This window comes from Phocoena sinus, chromosome 2, assembly GCF_008692025.1.
Source record: "Phocoena sinus isolate mPhoSin1 chromosome 2, mPhoSin1.pri, whole genome shotgun sequence".
Taxonomy (NCBI): Eukaryota; Metazoa; Chordata; class Mammalia; order Artiodactyla; family Phocoenidae; genus Phocoena; species Phocoena sinus.
This window is the reverse complement of record NC_045764.1, coordinates 34,240,953-34,261,636: the sequence shown is the minus strand read 5'-3', so window position 1 is coordinate 34,261,636 and position 20,684 is coordinate 34,240,953. Positions and strand designations below refer to the sequence as shown.

The 20,684-nt window shown below is 46.0% G+C and overlaps 1 protein-coding gene across 1 annotated transcript in view; it reads left to right on the top strand.

Annotated features, from left to right (window-relative positions):
- TMC3 (transmembrane channel like 3) overlaps positions 1 to 20,684 on the top strand; it is a 43,715-nt gene that overhangs the window by 7,296 nt on the left and 15,735 nt on the right. Inside the window, exons 4-12 of the mRNA XM_032623724.1 lie at positions 3,250 to 3,331; positions 5,948 to 6,054; positions 6,845 to 6,943; positions 7,041 to 7,183; positions 9,948 to 10,095; positions 10,804 to 10,847; positions 14,585 to 14,732; positions 16,336 to 16,445; positions 19,158 to 19,236. Coding sequence (XP_032479615.1) covers positions 3,250 to 3,331; positions 5,948 to 6,054; positions 6,845 to 6,943; positions 7,041 to 7,183; positions 9,948 to 10,095; positions 10,804 to 10,847; positions 14,585 to 14,732; positions 16,336 to 16,445; positions 19,158 to 19,236 — 960 coding nt within the window. The remainder of the gene's footprint in view (positions 1 to 3,249; positions 3,332 to 5,947; positions 6,055 to 6,844; positions 6,944 to 7,040; positions 7,184 to 9,947; positions 10,096 to 10,803; positions 10,848 to 14,584; positions 14,733 to 16,335; positions 16,446 to 19,157; positions 19,237 to 20,684) is intronic.

Sequence of the window (20,684 nt, the reverse complement as noted above, 5' to 3'; positions counted from 1 at the left end):
TTTAAAATGAGGAAAGTGATCCAAATGTTCAGTCTTACCTACAGATTGTCCCACAGTTTTCAGCCTGCACTTAACAGACACAGCTGCCCCAGTCCTTTCCATTTTACCAGTGGCCCTGCAGAAAGCAGTTCAACCCAGTTCAGCTTAATCCATGTGCCAAGCTTTGTGCTGGGTACTCAGGGTAAAGAGATGGCTGAGATACAGTGTCTTCTGCCCTCTGGAGACACAGCAAAATGTCAAAGAAAATCATCCTCCCACCATGTCTTCCTAACACTTTGGTTTTCCCCCTTCTCATTCTGAACATCATTCCTCTACCTTTTTATATTTAGAATTTTTTTTTTTTTGCGGTACGCGGGCCTCTCACTGCTGTGACCTCTCCCGTTGCGGAGCACAGGCTCCGGACGCACAGGCTCAGCGGCCGTGGCTCACGGGCCCAGCCGCTCCACGGCACGTGGGATCTTCCCCGACCAGGGCACGAACCCGTGTCCCCTGCATCGGCAGGCAGACTCTCAACCACTGCGCCACCAGGGAAGCCCCTATTTAGAATTTTTTTACACTGGAAATTTTAATACAGACCCCTGAGGATCAGCAGCCACTCCAAAGTAGAGAAAACAGAAGCTATCTAGCTATTACCTGCAGCCCAGTGAGTTTTGTCTCTGTTTACAGTCTTTAGTTTCTTTTAGAAAAATGATAACTTCGTTTTTCAAATAGTAAATTTTGTATAATATAACTACTGTACACTTTCTCCCATGATTCCCACGACTGAGATCCTGATCACCACTCACCAGGGCTGCCACTCTATCCTCTCTTGGGAATCACGGTTCCAGAACACAAGTCATCCTCTGGAGCCCCTCCCACTGTTTCCCACCTGCATCCTCTGTGCACATGGGTTTCTCCTTGATTCCAGCAGGAAAACACCTTGTTACAGACAATCTGCCTTTAGCACCAGTTTATTTCTATGTTTCATAAGAAAGCAAGGTCTGAGCATGTGAGACCACCAGGACCCAAGGAGTCACATAGGCAGAAATGCTACCCTGGGTACATGGAACACCAAACACCAAGAGTCAGGACACCTAGGTCCTTCTGCCATCGTTTCCCTGCTCTGGGTAATGACTTGGAACCTGAGGAGGTTTTCATGCTTGATTCTTAAGATGTCTTCTAGTTCGAATAGTCTATGTCCTTGGCTTCTCACATGATACCAGCAAGGGACGTCATCCTTCTGAGAGCCTTCATGGCATGATTTGGCAAGAACGCTTGCTCTGTGCAGAAGCTAAAGGTACCTGCCCACGATGGTGTATAGACTGACTAGCCTCATAACAGATCTTCCTGTTTCCACTCATGTCCCTCCACCTTCCACTCTCTTCCACATAGGAGCCAGGGAAATCTTTGATACAGTAAACTATGCATGCCATCCTTTAATTAAAATAATCAATGATAGGGACTTCCCTGGTGGTGCAGTGGTTAAGAATCCACCTGCCAATGCAGGAGACATGGGTTCAATCCCTGGTCTGGGAAGATCCCACATGCCACGGAGCAACTAAGCCCGTGTGCCACAACTACTGAGCCTGCGCTGTAGAGCCCGTAAGACACAACTACTGAAGCCCGTGCACCTAGAGCCCATGCTCCGCAACAAGGGAAGCCACCGCAATGAGAAGCCCGCGCACAGCAACAAAGAGTAGCCCCTGCTTGCGGCAACTAGAGAAAGCCCGTGCACAGCAACAAAGACCAAATGCAGCCAAAACTAAATAAATAAAATAAACTTATTTTTAAAACTAATAATAATAATGAATGGTAGATAGATAGATAGATAAGATAGATAGACAGAGTTTCATTACACTTAGAATCAAATCCAAACTCCTTCCTCTAACCCACATGATCTGGCCATGACCTAACTATTGGACCTCATCTCACTCCTCTCTCCTTTATTCTCTTCTATAAAATGCCCAGCTCATGCTAATCCGCAGGCTCCTACTGGCCATTCTCCCCTCCTAGACAGCTCCTCTACCAACTGAGGACCCTTAACGACTTTACAAAGGACCAGAAACTCAAATGCTTTCAACACCAAACCCTCCCCAAAGGATACTGGGCATTCTGCCTCTGTCTGCTGTAGGGGATGAAAAATCAGAAAGCCATGGTCTTCCTCTCAATACTGGAGGAGAAAAAGCCAGGTGAACAATATAAAGGCAATATAAGCTAGGATGTGATAAGCGTTATCAGAGACCAGAATGATAGCTGGGGAAGTTTACAGATGGAAGAATGGATTTCTGGCTACAGAGAATCTGTGTGAGGTCGAATCTGTGTGAGGTCTCCATGGGAGTAGCTGTATTTGAGTTGGGTCTTAAATCATGAGCAGAAAGAGAACAATTCCAACTTCTGATAACATTCAAGTAGATTTTCATTTACAAGCAGCCGTTTTGGCCTTAGCAGACATACTCAGGATAACATAATCGTGCATGTCTGCATCAGGACCACGTGCTGTCTTATAGTTCAGAAGGTTGTAATTACATTTGTAACCCTTCTTTCTGCAATGATGTCATTTGCTTCCAACACAAACCCACATTGTTTGTGTGTTAAAGTGAGCAACCTGCTAATGTTGTGGGAGAGAAAGCCCAGTGTCAGGGCACATTTTCACATTTTGCTTTATTCTCCTTTGAGGAAAAAAAAAAAAGAAAAAGATTTTTGAACTTTTGGCGATTGTGTCTTAAACATCCAAGACAAATTTCCAGACCTTATTTTGGCAACTTTGGCCAGGAGAGAGGCTGGGAGATGAGCTCCAGCTGCAGGATGGGAGGCACACAATGGGGCTCATTTTCAGGGTATGTTCTAGACTCTTGGTCCTTAAATAGGGACGAGAACTGTAATCACTGGGGAGTTTGTGAGCCATGTGGATTCCTGAGCCCCACTCCCAGAGGGGACCAAGGGGGTGTATTTGGACATCATTCCTCAAGTAGTTCGTAGTCCTCATAGCAGGAATGGTGTGAATAAGGCAGGCTGAAACCCTAGAGGATATGCACCTCAGTACAGACACCGCAGCTTAGAGCCCTAAACAGGAGCCTTCACCTGGGCAGAAGCCCAGAGAAGACAAGCGGCTGCTTTGGTCCTAGGGCTCCCTAAAGGCCTGTGAAATCATAATGAAAGGTATCAACTGGTGTGTCTGCGGGCCTCGCCTCCATTTAGGACCCTGGTTCCACAAAGGCATTGCCGTCTTCACGAATGTCAAGTCCTCTAATCCTACTCCCTCCTGTCTAGCTGTGGCGGAAGTTTGCTCGTCTGGCCTGTAACTTTGTGGTCATCTTCATCCCCTGGGAAATGAGGATAAAGAAAATCGAGAGTAAGTGTTGGCACTTGGAGGAGTGGGGCGGGGATGCGGTGCCAGTAGCCAGACAACGGTGAGGCCTGAGACGGGTCTGGTACGTCCCAGACCTTACACTGAGCAGCCAGGGGCCCTTGCACACGTAGTGCCGACCTAGGCTGGACATGGGTCCGTGGAGATGGAAGACACAGTGCCTGTCCCCGCCACCTCCCAGGATAAAAACGGTCCCACGTTCCACCGTGGCTTTGCAGTTCTCTGTCAGTTCATGCCTTAGACACAATACAAACTCAAAAGGATAGAGGGGAAAACTGTGTAGAGGAATAAAAGGATAACATGGGCAATTGCAGAACAAAAATGCAGAAATTTGCATTTGGAGAGAAGTGATTGTAATCATTTAGAAAAATATCCTAAAAAATAAATCAATCACAGTCACATTTAAAAACACACACACAGTACAAACACACAAATTCAACACACAAGACCAGGAATAAATATAAGCAGAAGTCTGAAATAAAGAAACTGTAAAATTGGACCATGGGATTTTTTAAAAGTCTTGTGAAGAGACATAGAATGATTTAATATTTGGAAGGTGTTGATTTTCTTAATATCAGTTTATGTTTTAATGCAATTCCAATAAAATTCTCAATGCAATGTTTTTTGTATTCAACACAATGAACTCATATGAAAAAAAAACTAATTGAAAACTTTTCTAAAAGGAAAAACTCAGATGAACTTGTATAACCAAAATGTTAAAATACATTATAAAAGCTACAAGAATTGAAACAGTGTACCATAGCACCATAAATAATGCTGGAACAATTCAACTGTTTTAAAGAATAACATTAGATCTTTCATTTCAAAGTTCCATTAAATATTTAAGTAGAAAATAGGAATCCATGAGAGAATTAAAAGAAATAGAAGTAATGTGATCTCAGAATGGAAGCCTGTCAAATTATAAAAGTAAAGAAGGAATCATCAAGGAAAGTACTGTTGTATTTAACTATACATCAAAGAAATTTTACATACATAAAAAATAAACAGATCTAAAAGATGACAAATTGAGGGGGGAAAAAATTTTCAACATTGAAGTGGAATTAAATACCAGCTGGTGGAAATGTCAATTGGGATGATGATATTTCTAGGGGAAAGTTATAATTTGGACCAAACGTCTTCAAAAGGTTTATACTCTTTGATGGACTCTTCCACTCCTTAACAACCAGAGAAAACAACAGCCACAACAAAATCAATGCACTAGGCTGTGTGGACACACTTGGTGCCCAGCCCAGATCCCTTTACTTGGCTGGTCCACTCTTTCTCAGCTGCTGTGAATGTTGGCTGCTGTGACTCAAAGCTGTCTCCTTCTCTAGAGGATGAGCCTTGGCCCACATTGTTCCAGATGGTGGGCACTCATCACCTGCTCCCCCAGACCCACTGGGTAGCCTAGAGGCAATGACAAAGGGGTATTCAAGTCCAGCTTTTTGTTCAAAGTGGAACCAACTCTGTGATGCAACTTGCCCTCCAGAGCTCCCCATGGGATAAGGCTAAGCTGGGCTCCAGCTGAGACGACATCTTTGCTTAGCTCTTTCCCCTGACCTTCCTTGACCCCCTCACCCCCTTTATCCTGAGAGCACTTCCTCAATATATCATGTTAGCTGAACCCTTTTCTCAGGCTCTGCTTCCAGGAAATCTGACCTTAGACAGAAATTGATTCTTGCAGAATTATTTACCCTAGTGAAAAGTTAGAAACTTCCTAAGTGTCGAGTAGTGGGGGATAAGTTAAATCAGTTATGTAAAATTGGTTTGCTGGAACAATAAAATTCATTTTATAGGGAGATATTTTGTATGAGAAAATGCTCATAATATATTGATAGCTCAAGATGCATGTTATAGAGATATGCCAATTTTATACAATAAAAAAACACATATAGAATGAAAATGGAGGGTTCCCCTAAAAATTTACTAGAAAGTAATTCTGGTAGTGATTTTAATTTAGTAACCTGGCAATAGGTAAGTTTTTGGTCTCCTTTGTGATGTTTTGTGTTTTCCTACCTATTGTGAAACATAAGCTAGATTTGAAATAAAATTTCAAGACATTATTCTTCCAAAGTATGCTACAAGTCCAGAAAGTCATCACAAGTATCACCCATATCCCAATCCAACTTCTTCTGTGCCCCCTTGTTTTCTCAATAGAAATTTGTTTTTAACTACACTTTTTATTTTAGAATAAGTTTCGATGTATGGAAAAGTGACAAAGAGAATTCTCATAACCCCTTCACCCATCTAACGCTATGTTAGATGTTAATGTTAACATGTAACATGCTGTTGTTCCTTTTGAAATTAAGACAAAAGAATCCTTAGAATATCCTCGGAATTTTCAGAACTGTGCATTTTCGATCAATATGACATTAGGGAAAGTAATCCATTAGGGATTAGGGATCTGTGTATATGACGGGGAGACATTAATGAACATCTTAATCCTTCTAAATGATCATCGTGGGACAACGCCCTGGTAGGTACAATTATGGCATTCTTAGTCTGTGTCCTGCTGCTATAAGAAAAATTACAGTGTACAGAGAACTTCTTACACTGGGAGGATTTTCTCTAAACCGCTCTCATTATCTTATCTTTCTTTAGGTCATTTTGGGTCTGGTGTTGCCTCTTATTTCATATTCTTGAGATGGTTATTTGGAATTAATATTGTGCTCACGATTATGACAGGTGCTTTTATTGTCATTCCAGAGGTAAGAACTATTTCCGGTGAGTTTAAAAGTGCCATTTGTTAAAAAGTGGAGACGTTTAGAGTCATAGCATTAGACAGCCGCACTCATTATCCTCATGGGAAGGATAATCTGTGTGTTAAAATAGGGCCTGGCAAACTTTTTCGGCAAAGGGCCGGAGAGTAAATATTTTAGGCTTCGTGGGCCGTATGGTTTGTCACAACTTCTCCAATCTACTGTGTAGTACGAAAGCAGCCATAGACATTAGGTAACTAATAAGTGTGGCTGTATTCTAATAAAATTTTCTTTATAGATACAGAAATTTGAATTTCCTATCATTCTTATGTGTCACAAAATACTACTCTTCTTTGGATTTTTTTTCCCAACCATTTAAAAATGCACAAACCAACCTTAGCTCTCGGGCTACACAAAAAGTGGTGACAGGCTAGGTTTGGCTTATGGGACAGTTTGCGGACGTTGTGTTAAAATAAAAACCACTTCTCAACTAAAATTTATCCTTGTAAAGTAAATGGGGCCATGTCCCATGCCATTATAGAAACCCAGTGGCTTCAGTCATCCACCCATAGAAGCCATGTCCAGCCTAGAGGGAGTACACCCAGACAGGCCCCGATCAGGCAAAAAGAAAGTCTGGCCACTCACGATTAATGTCTCATCCATGAGTATCAAGCAGAATCCACCCCCTAGGGACCTCATACGTGCAGCATTTTCAGAGGTGCATGGAGATCAGTGGCCCCTTTTCTTCTGGTCCCTTCCCACCCCAAGGACCGTGTGACATCCTTTCCTCTCTCACCAGCTCATTGCAGGCCAACCCTTTGGAAGCACAGCCAGCAAGACCATCCCCAAGGAGCACACTGCATCTGCCCAAGATCTGGACACCGTCTGGTCCCTGGGGGTGAGGTTCAGGCTTGGCCACACTTTTGTCTCGAGGGGGGTGGTGAATGTTCTGGGAACCTGGGAGTCAGAAGTGACACTGAGTGCTCTCTTTGCAGGGTTACCTCCAATACTCAGTCCTCTTCTACGGCTACTATGGCAGTGAGAGAAGGATTGGGAGAGCTGGCTACCGGCTGCCCTTGGCCTATTTCCTGGTGGGGATGGCAGTGTTTGCTTACAGCTTCATCATTCTCTTAAAAAAGTATGTCTGTTCAGTTTCTCAAAATACATGCCAAAATGATACATATGATCTCATTTCATCTTGTCACTCACCCTGTAAAGTCAAGGCCATTTTACAGATGAGGAGACCACAGATAAAAGAGATATATGCTCATTTTAACCAACACTGATTGAATACTTGAAGCTTTGTGCCAGGTTCTGTGTTGGGTCTGGAGAGACAAGAATCCAATAGACTTACCAGGTAACGTCAGTTTAGACAATGTAGGTGTTACCGACCAGGGTTCCTGGCCTTCCCCAGCCAATAGAAATTGACTAGAGGCCAGACAAGAAATTCAGGCAAGGCCTTACTAGGGCCCCTTCTGCAGCAGCGGGGAGCAAAAGCAAACAACAGGTTCCCTTGCTCCCTGAAGGGGGGCAAGCTTGTTTCTTATATGGGGTGCGGGTAGGTGTGTGTCCAGGTGTCAGGCCAGAAGGGTGGCTTAGGTGTTTTGCCCACCCCTTAGGTGGTGTTATGTGCAGGGGGCATGCGCAGCCCCCTGCTTTTGCTCCCGACACCCTGTTTTTGCTCCAGGCTCTTCAAAAGTGGCAGTTGGGTTTTTTTGGTCTCTTTGTATCTTTGGGGTCCAGAATTTGCCCCAGCTGCACAAGCACAGTTATTTTTAGTCCCATACAGTTTCTTTGTATTTTGTTGCTCACGGGGAGGTGTGTCCATGTGCAAGCATTGCAGCACTGCAGCAAAGGGTCCCAGGTCCCAGCCTGTCTCATAGGAACTGCACTAAAAGAGAGGTGAACGAGATGGGTTAGGTGACCAGAGGTTGCAGAAAGCAAAGCATCCTCCTTCGACTATATGTTTGCCTGTGACCTAGTTACAAATTACGCAAAGGCCAGTCTCGTCTGTGTTGTGATGCAGTTCAAACATGTAGTTGGTTATTGAAAGCTGGGCACAGTGCAAAGAAAGCAGACCGGCTGGGGCCTCATCTGTAAAATGGGCAGGTTGGCTCAGAATATCACCAGGTTCCCTTACGGCTGTTACACGCTGTGCTTCTGTGTAGGAGCTAGATAAATGCAGAGTGACAGAGAGGCTCTGAGCCCAAGGAGAAGCGGGGCCCCCACCCTCTTGGCTCACCTGCTACTTCCCTTGGATGCATGTGTACCAGTACGTCTTCATCACACTGCCCCTTGTGGCATCTTTGCAAAGTGCAGGTAGAAGGGGCTGGGATTAAAAAAAGATAGAACAATCATCATCACCATCATCACCATCATCACACAAAAACCTAGGGAGATGCACAGTGACTTGAGGACCTTCAGTTCCCATGAAGCTTTCCAGCTTAGCCTCTGGATGGCCTCAAGGCCCCATGACCCCACCTAGAACACCGGCTCTCTGCTAGATGTTACAATTTAAGAGACAAATTGATGTCAACTCGGGAGCAGGAAGTATGGATGGACAGAGTGCTAAAAGCTTCTAACAGGAGAGATGGTCTAAAAGACAGGGAACTTGCACCCAAGGAGGGATCGTGACCCCTGCCTTCCCATACATCTGAGGGAAAGTCGTGTTAGGGAGGGATCCGAAGTGCGTCTGCTTGGTGAGGTGGGGTAGTTACTTCATTGGGCAGGGGCTCCAAGGAGATGGATTCAGCTCAGAGTAAAGAATTTGGTTTCACAATCACAGTCGCACGGAGATGCAGTGGATGGACACACCTTCAGGGACCTCCTGACCTCCGGTGACGGTGACGGGAGAGCTTGTGCACCGGACTCACCCAAGAATTTGCTGTTTTCACACTGTTCAAAGGGGTTGGCTGAGGACACAAGCCAGGAGAGGGGCTGAACCCAGCCGGCGCTCTGCTTGCCCACATCCAGATGGGGCTCCTTGCTCTGCGTGGACTCGCAGCAGCCCCCTAGTGGCTGAACCTGCTCCTGACACTGTTCTTACATGACCCTTTCGGGTTCTTTTTTATAAAAATTTTTATTGGGGTATAATTGATTTACAATGTTGTGTTAGTTTCAGGTGTACAGCAAAGTGAATCAGTTATACATATATCCACTCTTTTTTAGATTCTTTTCCCATATAGGTCATTATAGAGCACTGAGTAGAGTTCCCTGTGCTATACAGTAGGTCCTTATTAGTTATCTATTTTATATATAGTAGTGTGTCTGTCAATCCCAATCTACCAATTTATCCCTCTCCCCCTTACCCCCCCATAACCATAAGTCTATTTTCTACATCTGTAACTCTATTTCGGTTTTGTAGATAAGTTCATTTGTAGCCTTTTTTTATTTTTTTTTATTTTATTTTTCTGTGGTACGCGGGCCTCTCACTGTTGTGGCCTCTCCCGTTGCGGAGCACAGGCTCCGGACACGCAGGCTCAGCGGCCATGGCTCACGGGCCCAGCCGCTCCGCGGCATGTGGGATATTCCCGGACCGGGGCTCGAACTCTTGTCCCCTGCATCGGCAGGCCGACTCCCAACCACTGCGCCACCAGGGAAGCCCTGTAGCCTTTTTTTAGATTCCACATACAAATGATATCATGATATTTGTCTTCCTCTGTCTTACTTCGCTTAGTATGATAATCTCTGTTTGCATCCCTGTTGCTGCAAATGGCATTATTTCATTCTTTTTTTATGGCTGAGTAATATTCCATTGTATATAGGTGCCACATCTTCTTTATCCATTCAGCTTTTGATGGACATTTAGGTTGCTTCCATGTCCTGCCTATTGTAGTGCTGCAAGGAACATTGAGGTGCATGTAACTTTTCAAATTATGGTTTCCTCTGGTCCTTTTTTGCAGGATGGCTAAGAATTCCCGCATGAGCCTCGCCAGCGCGTCCAATGAAAACTACACGTTCTGCTGGCGCGTGTTCTGCGCCTGGGATTACCTCATTGGAAACCCAGAGGCGGCAGAGAGCAAAACCGCTGCCATCGTGAACAGCATCAGGGTGAGTGAGCGAGCCTGTTCAGGCTGCCGGGAGTCAGGGCTCTGCGGATCACAGCCTTCACAGCGTGAGCCGCTGGCCCTCTGCTGGGAGAGTCAGCGTGGTCTCCTTCCCACGGTGCTCACAGACCAGGGCAGCCACGGTCTGCACCGAGACGTGGCATAATGTGCCTCCAACATGCACCAAACAATCTGATGGCGTGCTGGAGAAAAATACGGGAACGTCTCTTTTTTTTTTTACTTTCATCCTTCTAAAATTTCAGTGTGTGTATCTTTGTTCATTTGCATAACGGATTACTACCGTGTTGCGTGTACACAACTTGTAAATGAACAGATACGTATATGTGAGGGATATAAGCTTTTAGTGTTACCTTAGAATATAATGCAGTCAAAGGCGTTCGGAGACCTGGATCTACTGAACAACACAGGCAGTTCAATGGTGCCCCCTTTTGAGAAAAAAAATGATTTAGATCATTGCAGTGACCTAAATAATTTACTCCTTCCCCTCTTTTTCCCATTCCCCAATTTCCTTTTTTATCTATCTTTTATCATATAAAGCACTGATATCAATAGAATCTTATTGGATGGAGTCTAGACATTGAAGTTATGATGAAAAATACTGGATAAGTCATTTCTTTCATAAACTATTTCTGAATATTTATGATTAACGATGATGCTAAGCTTTTGATACCATATGTGTCTTTCTTTAAAGGAGGCTATACTGGAAGAACAGGAGAAGAAGAAGAGCAAAAACCTGTATGTATGAAGACTCCCCATCCTGAATTCATTGATAAGCTGTTTTAATTTAGTAGAACAATCACCAGACTGTATCTCATTTTCACACCTTTTCAGGCAGTTCTTCTCCTTAAAACCTGTCCTTCTGGTAATGTGGAATGTGGGAACCCCATAATTTTTCAATAGCAGTATTTCGGAGTTGTTCCTCCTTCCGTGGATCTGGCAGTAGGGTGAGAGGTCTGAGGCTGACCAGCTTCCTGTTCTTTTACTTAGATAATAAAAGATATTTTTAGCACCAATTTCTAGTCTGTTAAACTGAGCAGAGACTAATTTTGTTTAGCAACAAATCTCTGAGGTCCTAGGACACAAGTAGTATCCAGTGCTTGTTGACAAAACTTCTAAAGTGACTTCTCGGGTTTGGAGTTCTTCTCAAGGTTGTGAGGGCTTCCTTGGTGAGGGTGAGGCCCTTTGACCACAGAACGGACGACCCAGAAAGGCGATGACCCAGTCCTCCTGGGCCAGACACGCCTGCTCATCCAATATCCTCACTGGTTCTTATTTTAAATTAATTTCTATTGGAGTATAATTGCTTTACAATGTTGCATTAGTTTCTGCTGTACAGCAAAGTGAATCAGTTATAGGTAGACATATATCCCCTCCTTTTTAGATTTCCTTCCCATTTAGATCACCACAGAGCATTGAGTAGAGTTCCATGTGCTATACAGCAGGTGCTCATTAGCTATCTATTTTATATACAGTAGTGTATATAAGTCAACCCAATCTCCCAATTCATCCCACCCTCCCTGCCCCCTTGGTAACCATAAGTTTGTTCTCTACATCTGTGACTGTATTTCTGCTTTGCAGATGAGTTCATCTCTACCATTTTTCTAGATTCTACCTATAAGCGATATTATACGGTATTTGTTTTTCTCTTTCTGACTTACTTCACTCTGTATGACAGTATCTAGGTCCATCCTCACTGGTTCTTTAAGCCCCATGATTAGTTCCTACGGTGCAGAAAGCCTGTCCTAGGGAGTGCTGCAGACCTGGGGAGTGGAGGAAACACCCAGCCCCTGAGAGGAAGCAGGGTGTCGTGGTGGGAAGGACTCTCCATAGGGTGTCAGAAGATGGATTCTAGCCCTCTCTTTGTCATTAACTTCTATGACCCCGAAACTCCCTTGACTTTTCCGGGCCTTCACTTCCTCACTTATGAAATGAAAGGATGGGACTCCATCTGTGCTTCTCAGAGGAAAGAGAGCACCCATCCACATCAGAATCACCCCGGGGGCACTGCAGACGCAGACCCCTATGGCGCCCACCCTGATTGACTGAATTAACGTCTCTGGGAGTGAGAGACAAGGCTCCACATTCTTAGCAGCTCTCACAAAACAAAACTCACCGGTGGTTTTTATGTTCCCTCAAATTTGGAAGCTCCTGCCGTCCTAAATGCATTCCAGTTAAAAAACGTCTCATTCAATGATTCATTATTACAAACAAACAAATCAGCAAGAGACCGATTTCTCATCTCTCTTCCACGCAAAAATCCTGAGTCCTCCTGATTCTGTCAAAACTTGAGGAAAATAGATGTGTAAGAGGTATTCTGGGATATCCAGGATATTATAACAGGAGGTGAAAGGAAGAGGGTGGAGACAGGGGAAAACTAGCATGTGACTGCCTGCTTCCCCCGCAAGCCCATCACGTGCATTTTCTGGTGTAATTGCCACAAGGACCAACAGTGCTGGAGGCGGGGAGGAGGGACCAGAAATGCAGGACCTGCCTCAGGGACCATGTGCATAGCATGACCCTACAAATGATGACAGGGTGATCTGGGGACAGGAGGAAGTGAAGAAGCACTAAGGTGGTGTTAATGGACCTCACTCTCAAGTCTTCCATCTCTGGTGCTCTATGACGCCTTATCTAAAGCTCTCCTCTGCCAGAAGACAAGGTGACACTTAGCATTCCATTTGGGAGTGAGTTTCCTCATTGCGCAGAGGAAAGGCTAAGGTGCGTGCAGAAGGAGATGTTGTGACCTCCCCAAGGTCACCCAGAGGGTGGGGAGCGGGTGGTACACCCCTCGCGTGCCCCTCCAAATCCTCCTGGCCACACCTCTTTCTCCAGCCCTTGATGCCAGGCAGGCTGTGCAGGCTGCCACCGGCTGCACACATTCCCCTCAGAGCCTCCACTGGTACCCATTGCTCGCTGCCCAGGGCTCCTCTGAGGCTACAGTGTGGGGCACCCACAAGATCCCAGTCCACACGTGTTCATGCAACCAAAAGACTGGGTGCAGCACTGGGAGTCAGTGCTCTGGAGTGGCCCTTGACCACCAGGGAACAGGAGCTGATGGAAAACGCTTCACATTTTCACCCCGGCCAGGCATTTCTGAGATGCCACTTCACAGGCCCCTCAGAAGGCCCTGCAGCTGCCTCCAGCTGCGGCCAGCTCCACTCACACCTTGTACCGCCTGCCTTCTCTGGTCTCACTCCCCAGAACTTCACGCACACTTCCTGGCATCACTTCCCAGAAAAACTTGCAAACACACATTTGCCTGAGGTTCTGCTTTCAGGGAAAATGGGCTAAGACTGACCCCGAAGTCGGAAGCAGATGCCTTAAAGATAAGCCAATTGGAGTCAGTGAGTTCTCCTCCAGAAAGAGTGGGGTTTTTTCAGTTAAAACTGGAAACTTACTGTAAATGCAGTAAGTCCCCTACATATGAATGAGTTCCGTCCCGAGAGCACGTTCGTAAGTCCAATTTGTTCGTAAGTCCAACAAAGTTAGCCACAATCGGCTCTCTAGTACTGTATGGAATAGGTTTATCATACTTTTCACACAGATAATACATAAAAAACAAACAAGAATAAAACATTTTGACCCTTCAGTACCGTACCTTGAAAAGTACAGTAGCACAGTACAACAGCTGGCATCCAGGGGCTGGCATCGAGTGAACAGGCAAGAAGAGTTAGTGACTGGAGGAGGGCGAGGAGGTGGGAGATGCTAGAGCTGAAGGATCGTCAGCAACAGGAGACGGAGGGCGAGCTGCGATGTCACTCACGCCTGACGTTGCTGGTACAGGTTCCAGATGCATGTTCACATCTTTGAAAGTTCGCAACTTGAAGGTTCCTATGTAGGGGACTTACTGTAGTAGCAACACGGTTGATTGTAAGAGGCCTTTGGGAAGTGAGACCTGGCGAGGAAAGAGGAGCCCGTGTCCCAGCTCCTTTCTTTACTTCTTCCTCCAGCAAATATTTATGAAGTGCTTCTATGTACTGAGCCTGTTCTAAGAGCTGAGAATACGACTTTTAACAATTGAGCACTTGCTTTCTAGAGGGAAAAGACAGATAACAAATCCCAAGTAAATACGTGGTATAATATTGAAATAATGGTGTGAAATGAGAGGCAGGATCATTACCTCCCTCCTTCCTCCCCCTTCCCTCTCCTGAGCACCCGTACCTGAGCTCCTATAACTGAAGTGTGCATATGGCACAGGACTCCGATTTGTGTGTGTGTGTGTGTGTGTGTGTGTGTGTGTGTGTGTGTGTGTGTTTAAAGCCCCACTGATGCTGGTGGCTTAGATTTATAACTCACTGTTGATCTCTTAGGAAATGAGGGATTCTGGGGGTGGGGGGAAGAACACTGATTCTTCAGGGCAGAGAATCCACTTGGCAGTAAATGTCTTCCCATCCTTCACTGGCCTTTTCTGTGCATCAGGGTGCCCTGTGCAGAGCCCGGTATATTGTCCTCATGCCTACCTCTCCCGGCAGGGCAGTGACCATCTGCCTGAGGGTCATCGCCAACATCTTGGTGCTTCTCTCGCTGGCTGGGAGCATCTATCTCATCTACTTCGTGGTGGATCGGTCCCAGAAGCTGGCACAGTCCAAGAAGGAGCTGACGCTCTGGGAAAAGAACGAGGTACCCACACAACAGTAGCTGCCCCTCTGTTTCCTGGGTGTTTCTTAAGTGGGTTCCCTGGAAACATCTCCACGGAAGAATTGCAGTCCTCTTCTTCTAGAGCACGGGCTGCAAGAGCTTGGAGCCAGAGTGGCAACACCCGGCCTTGGCTAAATGATTTCACTGGTCTTAATAAGGAAGATTTTGATTCAAAAACACCTTCAGGCATTTGCAGTCTTTACGTTTGAGTTTTGCTGCTGACTGTGTTTTGCTTTTCTGGCTTCGTGTTTCGTTATATACGTGTTTCCAGAAACTGACTTCACCTAGACTTGCGTTGGCAACTGCACCGTCTTTCATTGCATGTGTCAAAGTTGACCATGTGGGGATTATTGAACATTTAGGTGCTTTCCATATTTCTAAATCACAAATAATCCTTCCCAAACAGCCCCACACCAATGGCTTATTTTTTTCTTTTTCTTTTTTTTTTTTTGGCGATACGCAGACCTCTCACTGTTGTGGCCTCTCCCGTTGCGGAGCACAGGCTCCGGACGCGCAGGCTCAGCGGCTATGGCTCACGGGCCCAGCCGCTCCGCGGCATGTGGGATCTTCCCGGACCGGGGCGCGAACCTGTGTCTCCTGCATTGGCAGGCGGACTTTCAACCACTGCGCCACCAGGGAAGCCCTGGATGGCTTAGTTTTTAAAACGCTCTTTTCCCCTCCATTTATGGGAATATTCTCATGAATAGAAAATTACCAAGAGGAAGGTTATAAACAATTTTATAATTCTTAATATTTATTGCAAGACTCTTGTCCTGAACACTTGGCTCAATTTACCTGTAAAGATTTGAGTGGTAGAAATAGCACAAATGCTACCTCTCAGACCACTTGTATGAAAATGATTACCATCCTTGGGATTTAAAAAACAAAGTGGGCAGGCCAGGTGATAGTTATCAATTTATCCTCAATGTACAATAATTTTTCAAAATCTGAGACTGCATTAGGTAATCTCTTTCTATACCTCTTCATGTTTTATGTCAATTAAGTGGGTTATATATTGATAACTATGGGCTTGTGTGTAGATAGATATTTCAAAGGTAAATTCAGAAATTATTTCTTCCTTTAGCTCACACCTCTTGTGTACCAGCTAAGCCTCCTTTTTCATTTGCAGAGAAAGTACGTAAGTCCAGAGAAACAAGAGCCAGGCATAATTCTCTAGATAATTAATCTTCCATGTGCAGAAAGAATATTAAATTACCTCTTAGCCTTCCCTTTTCTATTCTTAACAGTTACGGTTATTTCCTTCTTCCATCCAAGGTAAGGGAAGTAGAAATAGAATGAGGTGGTAATTGGAGAAGGTGGCAGAAACACCAGTAAATCTCAAAAGGCCTGTACGAGTGTCTTCAGATTAAGGAGTGTTCCTAGAAGGGATAAACCCATGGCAAAGTGGCCTTTTGAAAACAGCTAATTAGCCAAGATGTGGGGGAGGTTTTCCATGTAAGAACTGCATGACCCTCCGAATACCCGCCTCCCCGACCAAACATTAGGCTACAGACCAACTATGAGGTGAGGGAGGCTGGGATGCGGGTCCCCGAGGAGCTCAGTGGGGCACACCCTCTCTTGGTAGGTGAGCGTGGTGGTGTCCCTCGTCACCATGCTGGCACCATCAGCTTTTGACCTCATCGCCGCCTTGGAGATGTATCACCCACGGACCACACTGCGCTTCCAGCTGGCAAGGTACCGCCACCCCGCTGGGAAATGGCTTGTTGTGGGTTACCCGTCCGGCCACCCACTGTGGGAACTCAGTCCGTCGGGAGCCAGGGCTTGCTTTGTTCCCCCCAAAACTTAGCACTGGACTTCCCCTACGGCTGCATCTCAAGAAAAGCAGGATATCACAGGAGAGAATTGTGGGAAGAAGGGGGAAGAGGAAGCAGGGAGAGAGGAGGGGGCTGGAGAGGATGGACCGGGAGGACAGGACAGAAGAAACGGGTGAAAAGGTGGTGATGAGAACAAGAGGAGGAAGAGGAGGTGGGAGAGAGGGAGGGGGAGGGGGAGGGGAAGGGGGAGAACAGGCAGAAGAAGCAGATACAAGAGAAAGAGGACCAAGAAGATGATGGACAGTGTGCCATGTATTGCTCACGTTGGGTCCCTCAGCGGACTGACCGTGAGAGGTGAGAGACCCATGCTGTCTTTCCAGATGTGAGATGAACGTCACGCTTTGCTAATAATTCCCCAAGGCGTAGACTCAAAGCGGTTCTTGTGAATATGTCAGGGAGCCTCGAGCATCAGGTCTGTGCTGGGATGGTCAGTGGGTGTGAATACAGGTGGTTAATGCAGATGTGAGCACAGCAGGCGGGGAGTAGGGGCGGGGGAGGGGGAGGTCAGAGGGGCCAGCCCCCTGAAACCACACTTCTTCTCTAGCGCTGGCATCATCACTGTCTTCCCGAAAAATCCCCATCTCTGTTAGGGTGACTGTCTCAGAGGGTGGCACTGTCCGAGCCCCGCTGATTTACCTCCCATCCCTCCCGGGTCTACTTTCTCTTGTAATGCTCGATCACATTCCACAGAACAAAGTTCCCACAGATCACTTTGGGAAGGATGGCTGTCATTCAGGAGTCGGCAAATGTTTTCCATAAAGGACCAAGTAGTAAATATTTTTGGTTGTGTGGGTCACACGGTCTCTGTGTCTCAACTCTGAGGTGGTAGCACAAAAGCAGCCACAGACAATACGTCATCCAAAGGGTGTGGCCGAGTTCCCTGCAACTTTATTACAAAAATAGAAGAGGGTAGGGTTTGGCTAAAAGGCTGGAGTTTGCCACGATCTTGAAGTCCAACTGTCATTTCAGAGATAGAAGGGCATCACTCAAAAGATCAAGGGGTGTGTGGAAGCCCCTCACCCAGGGTAGCTCTGGAAGAGACTCCCAGCTCCCCAGGCTTGAACCCTGGTCTCTGTGCTCTGCTCGGCACCTCCTCTGTTGACCTAGGAGAGAGAAGTGCCGTCCTCAGCAACTCCCTCACGGCAGGCACTGGGGAGGGTCAATTCTGTGATTGCATTTGGTCTAACAGCGGTCCTATTATACAGAATGGCCTCGTTATTCTCGTTCAAAACTAGAGAAACAGAGGCTTCAAGAGACTTGCCCCTGATGAATTCAGGCTAAGTCTAGAAATAAGAGTAGGATATATTACTTTAGTTCCACTAACTCACCAGCAGACGAAGCTACCTTTTATTCAGGGCACAGTGAGAACCAGAGCCGTGCGATACGAAGACAGCAGAAGGTTAAATTCTCTCGGTCCTTCCTTCAGCCAACAAGTGCCAAGTTGACTCTGAGGGTCCTGCCCTGTGTTAGGTGAAGACAGAGATAGAAAGGGAGGCTGAAGGGAATCCCTCCACAGTGCACAGGGAAAGCCAAGATGAGTCAGAATGATGCCCCCGGAGGTGTCCCAGCCCCTGTTTCCCTGCTCACTCCTGCACACTGGTGGCCACAGGTGGTAAACTCTACAACTGAGGAGATGAAGGCCTGTGGGGATGGGCGACTCAAAGTTCCAATCTGGAGTCTTTCCCTCATGTTAAATCTGCTTTTTCTCTTTTTCACCAACTGGCACTGGCTTCATGATTCTTCAAGTGCCAACCACTGTCCTGTGAGAGATTTGTAAACCTGCCATTTTCCTTTCTCATCTCATTTTCCCAGACATGTTTCTGTTAATACCCAAGGCTGCAGCCTGGGAAACTCCACGACGTGTTTCCCAGAACCTTCCAACTCCGGGGAAACAGGCATCAGGTCTTGGATCACTGGCTCATAGAGGCTGCTGCGGGCAGGTGCCATCTGCTCAAGGTTGCCCACCTGTGAGCAGGTGTAGACGTGCCCACAGCCCCTCACTGATTCAGCCCGTCTGACAGGTTCAGCCTGTATTTCAGAACCAGACCACTGAGATCCTGAAATCTCACCTGCCTCTTTTTAACTGTGTGAACCCTAGCAGGTGACTTAAGGCCTCCCCATGTTCAATACCCTTGTCCCTTAAGTGGGGGTTATAATAATATGGACCTCACAGGCGGGACTCAAATGAGATAATGCCTGGAAAATCACTTTATAAACCAGAAGACATGACAGGACGTGGATAATTCACACTACACTTCAGAGCCCTGCTTCCTGAGCTCACACACTGTCTGCTGTCCCAGCGGTTCTGAAATACTGATCCAGAGATCGGCTATAGTGGAATCACCTGGTAAGGAGATAAAAGGATTCCCGGACCCCATCCAGACCTCTCGAAATAGTGTAGATTCTGGAATTCTGTATTTTGTTTTAATGCCCACAGTCTGATTCTGAAGGAAACCAAGTGTGGCCACCAGCAACTGTCTTAGCCAGAACATGGTGGTCACTCCCAAATTGTGGTCAGTCTAGAACCATGGAGTGGTGGTCTGGTCATTCAAGGTGGGCTTGTGGCTTTCAGGGTCCTTGTGCTGTACCTGGGAAACCTCTACAGTCTGATCATCGCCCTCTTGGACAAAGTTAACAGCATGAGCACTGAGGTGAGTGCTCCGTCCTGGGGACGTGCCCAGCCGACCACCGCCCCCCCCACACCACACGCACAGACACACGCGCACGTACACACATATATACACATACACACATACACAAACACACGCACATACACACATATATACACATACATACACAAACACACGTACATACACACATATATACACATACACACATACACAAACACACGCACATACACACATATATACACATACACACATACACATACACAAACACACATATATACACATACACGCACATACACACATACATACACATACACACATACACATATAGGCACACACACACAAACACATACACACATATATACACAGACACACGCATACACATACACAAACACGCACACATATATACACATACACACATGCACATACACACATACATATTGAATACATACACACATATGTACACATACACCCATAGACGCACACACACACACACATACACACACACAGATGCAGAGTCATCGTCAGTGTTGTCAATACCACTGCTAGTATTTGCACTTTGTTCATCGTGTTCAAACATCAGTTCACTCTTGGCCCTCTCAGCCAAGGATAGGAAATTTGGTCTCATTTCTAAGATAAAGAAACTGAGGCCAGAATTTATGGCTCGTCAGTGACAGGGCTGGAATGAGAACCATTCCAGCCGGAATGGGTCTCTTGACACTCTTTCCTGGAATTCCATCAGGAAAGGTTATCAACAGCTATCGTAAATGATCCCAGGAGAATGGCAGACCATGGGACTAATTTTCACTTAGAAAATCAGGAGAAAATAAATATCTTATGGAGAGCAGTTCAGAGCAGGCCCCACCATCCCAGCCTAGGGTAGTTTTGGAGGTCATTTTAAACCTGCCCCACCTGTGAGGTTATCCCAAAATGGTAGGGGAAGAGGAGGCAGGAAGTAGGAGGCTTCTTTAGGGTTGTTTGCCCAAGCCATACCTTCCTAGCATCAAATCCTGCTGCTCAGAAGACAAGAGGCCACAGGGAGAAATGGTTCTGCATCAGGGCTTTGATGTTGTGTAGACTGGGTCCTTACCTGCCACTTACGAGCGACATGACCTCGAGCGTTTGACTTCAGCTAGCTGAGCTTCAGTCCCTTCATCTGTAACATGGAATAATCATTCTTACCTGACACTCTTGTGAGAATGAGAAATACAACATGCTGTAACCTAGGACAGGCTCTGACACTTCTCTAGGGACCAATCAATGCTCTTCATTACAGCTCTATGTTCATTACTGGACCAACTCTAGTCAAGTGGCTATCAACCAAGCTAGAGATAGTGAGAGAGAGAGACAGAGAGAAACAGAGATAAAGAAAAAGAGATTATTCCCAAGCAATGCAGTGATATCCTTGGTGTTCATGATGGATTCTTATTTACACATAACTGGACAACCTTTTCTTCTTCCTTCCCTCTCTC